This window comes from Vidua chalybeata, chromosome 2 (assembly GCF_026979565.1).
Source record: "Vidua chalybeata isolate OUT-0048 chromosome 2, bVidCha1 merged haplotype, whole genome shotgun sequence".
Lineage (NCBI taxonomy): Eukaryota > Metazoa > Chordata > Aves > Passeriformes > Viduidae > Vidua > Vidua chalybeata.
In genome coordinates, this window is record NC_071531.1 from 45,938,793 (window position 1) to 45,947,375 (window position 8,583).

The 8,583-nt window shown below is 46.6% G+C and overlaps 1 protein-coding gene across 1 annotated transcript; it reads left to right on the forward strand.

Moving 5' to 3' along the window:
• Positions 1–4,546: 4,546 nt before the first annotated feature.
• SLITRK1 (SLIT and NTRK like family member 1) lies at positions 4,547–8,363 on the forward strand. The gene has a single exon (XM_053936036.1). It carries the CDS (start codon positions 5,016–5,018, stop codon positions 7,089–7,091), a length of 2,076 nt encoding a protein of 691 aa, XP_053792011.1. The 5' UTR covers positions 4,547–5,015; the 3' UTR covers positions 7,092–8,363.
• The last annotated feature ends 220 nt before the right edge of the window (positions 8,364–8,583 follow it).

Here is an 8,583-nt window from a genome sequence, read left to right on the forward strand (position 1 = left end):
GAAAAACATGTGGGCTGGCTCTTACACTGCAGAAGATATAGAATTTTTTATTTTCTCATCATGAGCCAGTCTCCTACTCACTAGATAGAAGTAGGCAAACCACTTCTCTAACTTTCTTTTCTTTCTTTTTTTTTTTCTTTTTTTTAGTCATCATCATCCGCCACTGCATCATTTTGCAAAGCTCCGTCTGGTGAACATACCAGAGGGAGACTTGGAACAGGCTCACATGCCATTACCCTTAGGAAAATGAAAAATGAAGGAGAAAATTATCTAGTTTTGGAAACCTTGTTAGGTCTAATTGCAGTTTAGATAGAGATCCAGTATCTATGTTTGAAGGCTGGCCTGTGAAATATACTGAGATAGAAAATTCTGTGAAGAGATCCTGATATTAGCTTAAACCCTTCTACCCTTAGTTAGAACTGGTTTATCTGAGCTGGTTTAACATCATTGTATACACTGAGAAGCATAGTTTCTGCAGGAGCTGCAACATATGGAGGCATCTATGTTAACTACCAGACTATGTTAAATTCCACAGTCAAAGCCTGAACAAAGACATAATTTTAAATTAAGTAATGATCCTATACAAATTTTAAAAATGATCCTATTAAAATTAAATAATGATCTTTTATTTGCTGGTCTATCATGATTTGTAGTGCACATACACAGATGTTTACATGCATATATATATATATATATATATATATATATATATATGTATGTGTGTGTGTATCCACACACAACATCATGTCTACAGTGTAGGATGTCTTTAGACCTACATAGAAATAATGAAGCCAGTTTTACAGTACATAGGACAAACACTGAAATCAGGATATCTACCATAATAATTTCTTTCTTCTCTAGAAGCTTTGCAGATGATCTGAGTTCTGCTCTGCAAGTTCTACAGTGTTAGAAGAAGTAACTAGCTTTTTAACATGTTGCAAAGTAGCACAAATATACCCTTACCCAGTGTTACTTACATAGCCATAGCAACAGGGAGATGGGAGATTACTAATTGGGAAAATGAAGAAGTATCCCACTACCTTTTCCTATTTCAAGTAATTTTCCATACTATGAGTAAACCCATTTCTGTTCAGAACAGCTTCATTTGGCTTGTATGTGGTTAAATATGGACTTTACATCCAAAGGAAAGGTATAAGTAGTCAACTCATTGTTTTAGGCTTCTACAATTTGCAGACAGAAGCATGAGGGAAAAGATAACAGTCAAGGACAATATACTTGTATGCTCTTTCCCTTATCTGATCTTCTAGATAATTTAGAGGGGATTATGTGAGTTCTGTTTATACAACCTGTGTATGGGTTGTAAACTGGGATGAATATACTGAATTTTAAAGACCCAGACTAATTGGCACTTCAGTGCTGTATGGTCTCTCACTTTACCACACCCTCTAAGTAACAAAGTAAAATATTTCAGCTTCCAATCAACCTGACCCAGGAATTGGTATTTCCTTAAAATTCTCAAATGTGGGCCTCTTATCCTTAGATACATGTTTCCAAAGTTAATTCAATAAGATGACAAAACCTAGAAATTTAGAATTATGATGCTGAGTAATGATAGATTAATTTTCTGGGTCTTTCTGTGTAGCTTGACTCATAGAATAAAAAACTTCAGATATCAAAGCTAAAATGGATGGTGCCTTTTTTCTTCCATTCTGAATTGTCGCCTAGATGTTAACTTGTGCATAGCAGATGCTCTCTAAATACATATATTTTAAATATAAGACATCAATCTCCGTAGCATACAGTTGAAAACACAATGGCTTTCTTAGATAAATACTCCTTTGGAAGTTACGTAGCATCCATAAACATTCTTATTCCTTATGGCATATTTTTTACTTTTTGAGGTTTAACCACTTTGAAATTCCAGGTCCCTGGATGGCTTCCACCAGTTCCCACCTCTCCTTACCTCTGCTTACAAATCAGATCCTTTGTAAGAAGCAGGCAATCTGTCCTTCACGCTTTGACAACAGGTCATTGTCTCCTTCCATTCATTCAATTCATACTTATTTATTTAATATCTTGTTAATGTTCAGGTCCTCTTGTTGCATTTTGATTGTTTTTATGGTGCCTGAGCAATTTTAATAACATAAAGGTAAAGATGCTTGGAAGTTTTATTCTAAGGGCAGGAGGAGAACAAGTCCTCCTGCCCCACATCCCAGTGAGTCTTCACCAGGCTCCAGATATTTGGTCTTTCCTCTGCAAAGACTTTGTTCACAGTGATCTTGTCACTGCTGCTGACACCAAGTAAATGTGTCCTTGACCCCCCCTGACTTCCTTTCCTCTGACTGTCCTGCTTCTCTCTGTGGATTGTCTTAGGACTTCCTTGCCTCCAGTTCCCTTTGCACTTTGAAGCTGCAATTATTGATCAATAGAAGGATTCCAGACAGCCTTGCACCCCTGTCCTTCCACCCTGACATCACTGAGAGACAAAGTCAAAGAAACCACCAGGAGAAATGAATTAATGTGCCCCAATGTGGTGCCAAGTTTCCTTTTCTCTTTTTCTTTTCCTAGTGAAACCAACAATATATTTATTGTGGTGCTTTCTGTCTCAGTGGCATTTTATCTCTTCTAGCCCATTTGTAATTTACAGGATAAGCTTTTTCAGGGTCAGGATTTCTCTTTCTATCTGTTTTGTTTCCTACCTCTGTCCCATTTCCTACCTCGTTTCCCCCTCCCTCCCTAATCCCTGCCACCAGAACAAACCAAAAGACCAAATATTCATCCTGGGGACTTGAAATGGCCACGGTAACTGTTGTAACTTGTCTGTGGTCTAATTACATTAATTTGATAAGATCATCATCAGCAGGATGTCTAATTTATTTGCAAGCGGTAGCCGGGGAGCTTTGACCAAATTAACATGCCGCCGGGACCAGGGGGTGCAGGCTCCATATGGCTTCTTGGATTTTCCTATAAATAACCCTCCTCCAGCCCACTCCCGCGGTTACATCCCTACCAGTATGCCGCAAAGTTCACCAGCGGCGCCGGACTCGAGAGGCACAGCCCAGGGCTGCAGGAGGCACCAGGAGGCTGGGCAGCCTCTCCCGCCTTCGCGCCTCCTCCTCCTTCTCCTCCTGTCCTTCTCCCCCTCCCCCTCCTCCTCCTCTTCTTCCTTCTCCTCCTCAGAGTGAGGCAGGGGAAACGCAGGTTTCCACTTGCACCACCAGAAGTGCAACTGGTTCTTCGCTCGTAGGCATCTGAAATCTCTCCAAATGATGCAGAAACTTTTGCGTGCTTGGCTCCTGTCTTAAAGGCCAGGCACCGATTTTCCCGCTGTGTAATCTCTTCCTTTGTCAGAAGGGTGGGAGCTGAAAAAGGGCAGCGGAGGGGGGGGGGGGGGGGATGGAAGGGACGAGAAGGAGGGTGTCGAGGGAAGCAGGCATTTTATTTCCACAGATAGTATATAAGGAGCATCCCTAGAGAAATATCTATGCGTGGACATATACGCATCTCTGGATTTTTATAGAGACAAGAATAACCATCAGTTTCTACCCTCCCCTACCCTCCTTAAGGGAGACACTACACTCCGTGGGAACAGGTAGCGTGAACTGCTAACAGTGCAGCAGTCCCCTCCCCCCTACCTACCCTCTTCTCTCTGATCATCTAAATTATGAAAAATAGAAAGAGCATTAATCCACGGTTCGACATTGCATAGAGAACACCAGCATAAAACACCCTGGACTGCAGGGGAGGAAGAAACGCATTTAAAGCCATGATAAAAATGGCGTGCAGAATAATTACCTCAAATTGCTATTCGCTTGACACTCTGACACTAATTCTGTTCAAGTCATTGGGAAATACAATAAGGCAAACGAGCCTTCCTCTCCTTGTGCAGGTGTGAGTGTGTGTGAATGGGGGCAATAAAGAACTGGTCGGGAGAAGGGGAGTGCTAAACTTTCCATTTTAAAAGAAAATAAATAAATTAAAAAATCAATTTAGGAGAACGCATCTAAATAGATCTACAGCTTTTAATGCCAGTGTTTTTAACGCTTGCCCTGTACGTGGATTGATTTTTTTTTTTCTTCTCCAGCATTCCCTTAGCAGATGGATTTTTGCCACTGCAGCTCAGCAGAGGGTGTCAGATCTTTCAGTGTGCACCAGGTTGAAACGAGCAGAGCCTCTTAGCAACTCTCCCTCTGCGTGCATGTGAGTGTGTGCGAGCGTGCGGCTCGGCAGCAGCGGAAGAAAAAGGAAAGAGCGAGCGAGGCAGAGAGCGAGGGAGCGAGGAGGGGAGGCAGCGCTGCCGGCAGGGCGAGGCGAGGCGAGGCGCGGGCGGACGGGCGGGCGGGCAGGCGGCCCCTGCTCCGGCCCCGGCCCCGCGGCAGGCTCCGGCCGCCGGCGGGCATGGGCAGCCGCGCACCGCAGCAGCAGGGGCAGGCGCGGCGCAGCGGCGGCGGCTCGGCGGGCAGAGCCTAGGCTGGGGCGGGCGCTTTCAGCACCGCGGCGCTGGACAGCGCCCGGCGGGCGGCGGGCGAGGAGCGCGGCTCCGCCGCCGCGCGGCAAGGTCAGTCCGCGCGGAGCCGCGCACCGCGCAGCCTCCGCGGCCAGCGCCGCGCTCCCGCCCGCGCCTCCCTAACATGCAGCGGCGGCCGAGGGCCAGCAGCACCGTGCCGGTGAGCCAGCCCGGCCGGCAGATCTCCACTTAGCTGCCCGGCAGGCGTTAGGGAGGGCGAGCGAGGAGGGGGATTTTTTTCCTTCTACTTTTTTTTAATTTTTTTCGCCTGCCTTGCAGTACGTGCCTGGATAGTTTGTGGATATAATTACTGACTGGAATCTGGGCTGTTGCAGTTGTACGTGGGGGGGAGAAAGGAGAGGAGAAACGAAAGCATCCCCCCCCCTCCGCCGACCCTCCTTGCTCCCCCACACACATTTTTTTTCCTCTCCCTTTGCTGGTGGTTCGGACATTTAATGTATTGAATGAACTGGAATTGCTTTCCATGTGAGGAGGATGGTTGCTGTTACTTTGTGATGAGATCGGGAATGAATTGCTCGGTTTAAAAATGCTGCTTTGGATTCTGTTGCTGGAGACATCTCTTTGTTTTGCTGCTGGAAACGTTACAGGGGACGTTTGCAAAGAGAAGATCTGTGCCTGCAACGAGATAGAAGGGGATTTGCACGTAGACTGTGAGAAAAAGGGATTTACCAGCCTGCAACATTTCACCGCCCCAACTTCCCAATTCTACCATTTATTCCTGCATGGCAATTCCCTGACTCGACTTTTCCCTAATGAGTTTGCTAACTTTTACAATGCGGTCAGTTTGCACATGGAAAACAACGGTTTGCATGAGATTGTTCCTGGGGCTTTCCTTGGGCTGCAGCTGGTGAAACGCTTGCACATAAACAACAACAAGATCAAATCGTTCAGGAAGCAGACTTTCCTGGGGCTGGACGATCTGGAATACCTCCAGGCAGATTTTAATCTGTTGCGGGATATTGACCCGGGAGCATTTAGGGATTTAAACAAGCTAGAGGTGCTGATTTTAAATGACAATCTCATCAGCACCTTGCCCCCCAACGTGTTTCAGTACGTGCCGATCACCCACCTCGACCTCCGGGGAAACCGTCTTAAAACCTTGCCTTACGAGGAGGTCCTGGAGCAGATCCCAGGCATTGCTGAAATCCTGCTAGAGGATAACCCCTGGGACTGCACTTGCGATCTGCTGTCATTGAAAGAATGGCTGGAAAACATACCTAAAAACGCTTTGATAGGCAGAGTGATTTGTGAAGCTCCCACTAGGTTGCAGGGCAAAGATTTAAATGAGACCACAGAGCAGGAGCTGTGTAAAAAGAACAGAGTAGATTCCAGCCTAGCTGCTCCCCCTGCTGAAGAAGAAACCTGCGATCCTGGTCCCATTCCAACCCCCTTTAAAATACATGGCAAAGAAGACCCTGCCACGCCAGGATCTGCTCCAAACGGAGGTACAAAGATTCCTGTCAACTGGCAAATCAAGACCAAACCCACTGCTGCTGTGTCGACAGTGAGTGCGAAGAGCAAACTACCCACTACCTTTTCCTGCCCGCACATCTGCAGCTGTGATCAGATCCCTGGCTCAGGTTTAAAGGTTAATTGCAATGATAGGAATGTGAGCAGCTTGGTGGATTTGAAGCCCAAGCCTTCCCATGTACAGGAGCTGTTTCTGAGAGACAACAAAATACACACCATCAGGAAATCCCACTTTCTGGATTACCGAAAACTTAATTTACTCGATCTGGGCAACAACAACATTGCCACCGTTGAGAACAACACCTTCAAGAACCTCTTTGATCTCCGATGGCTCTACATGGATAGCAATTACCTAGACACCCTGTCCCGGGAGAAATTTGCTGGGCTGCAAAACCTGGAGTATCTGAACGTGGAGTTTAATGGGATCCAGATGATCATGCCTGGCACCTTCAATGCGATGCCCAAACTGAGAGTCCTCATCCTCAACAACAATCTGCTGAGGTCTCTCCCAGTAGATGTGTTCGCCGGGGTCTCGCTTTCCAAGCTGAGCATACACAACAATTATTTCATGTACCTCCCGGTGGCGGGGGTGCTGGACCAGCTCACCTCCATCACCCAGATCGACCTGCACGGCAACCCATGGGACTGTACTTGCCCTATCGTGCCTTTCAAACAGTGGGCAGAGATGCTGCGCCCCAAGGTGATTATGAGTGACCTGAGGTGTGAGTCCCCTGAAGATTTCTTCAAGGAGGATTTTGAGTCTCTCTCCAATGATGTGATTTGCCCTCAGTTAAAAATCTCTCCCACATTAACTTCTAACAAAAACAGCACCGGGTTGACAGAGACAGGTACTCACTCCAACTCCTACTTGGAGACCAGCCGGGTCTCTATTTCAGTGCTAGTGCCAGGGCTTCTGCTGGTTTTTGTGACCTCTGCCTTCACAGTGGTTGGCATGCTGGTTTTCATCCTGAGGAACAGAAAGAGGTCCAAGAGGAGGGATGCCAACTCCTCTGCATCTGAAATCAACTCCTTGCAGACGGTCTGCGACTCGTCCTACTGGCACAACGGGCCCTACAGCGCCGACGGGGCCCACAGGGTGTACGATTGCGGCTCCCACTCCCTGTCGGACTGAGGCGGCGGGCGGGGCGGGGGCGGCCGCCGCCCGGGACCGGCCCTTCACGCGCCGGCCGGGGACAGCTCTGCACCTCCGCTGCTACCTTTTGTGAGAAGAGAAACAGACACACGCACGCACGCCCTTCCTCACGACCCCTATAGCAAGCACCGAGGCCCAGTGGGCGGCGGGGGGAGCCCGGCGCCGGAGCGCATCCCTGCAGCGCTGCGCAGCCCGGCGCGGTGCACGCATCCCCCGCCCGTGCGCAGCCGGAGCAGCGACAGACAGACGAGGAACAGCTTCCCTCGGCTCTGGCAGGGCGAAACACGGCTCCTGGTTTTGTTGGGCTTTTGTTCAATTGTGTTGGGGTTTGATTTGCTTTTTTGCCCTCTTCCCTTGTGGACCGACCCCTTTCCAAGAGGCCGGGAAAATGAGAGGATCAGAGGACTGGTGTTGGCCTCTTCCTGACGGCAAAGCAGGAGTGGAAAGTTGCACGAAGGCATGAATGTAATGTAAATAAATGACTGCGATTCTGAAACAAACAGACAAATGGACAAAAAAAAAAAAAAAAAAAAAAAAAAAGTGCTGCATGGCTCGCATGGATACAACGCACCCCAGGGACGCTCCAGCCCCCGACTGGAAGCAGCGTCTAGTTCACACCATCATCCCTCTTACCTGATAAGTCCCTTGGTATCAAACCTTCTATATACAAAATACAGCATAATAATAAAAAGTGCCATTTCGCCATTTTTTTTTTGTGTGATCAATAGGCAGTAGAGATCGTACTTTTACTGTGGAACAAAATTGTAAAGATTTTATTTAAGACATAGTTGCATGAATATTCTCATTGGATTTTTTAAATTTTCTTTTTATTTTTATGTCTAGGTGGGAATTACTTTGCTGGGAGAGGTTTGCTTTGTTGATAATGGGTTGTGTTTCATTTTTCAGGGGAGGTGGGGAGGGTAGGCTTTGGTTTTGTTTTCTCTCTCTTCTTTTTCAATATACATAATCAGTATTGCCTTTCCATCTGAATGTAAAAATTAGTACCCTTGATTTCTATTATGGTATCAGTGTAAACATACAAAAAAAAAAATCCAAGGCAGTTAAGCATGACCAATTAATGTCACTCTAGCGCTTAGGCTGCAAAGTTTAATGGTAGAAAATTCTGTGCTGTTGTAAATCTTACTATAACTTGAGGAAAACAGAACTGAGGAAGCAAGTGAAACTTACTAATTCTATTCGAGGATTTTATAATGGCATATTTTTTCAGTATTAAAGTGAAAATGTTTTCAACTCCGGGTCCTCACCATTTTTCCAGCATCCAATTCTTGCAAATGGGTTACTTGGGTTTAGGGGACAGAGCCTCCTTTCAGTGCTCTGTGTGTGCGTCCCTCCCTCCCTCCCTCCCTGCCTTTCTTTCCTTCCCTTCCTTTTTCTCATTCATTCACAGGCAGAGGCACAAACACCCTTCCTTCCCCCCTTTCCCGATGTAAATAACACACAGAAGTTTCCT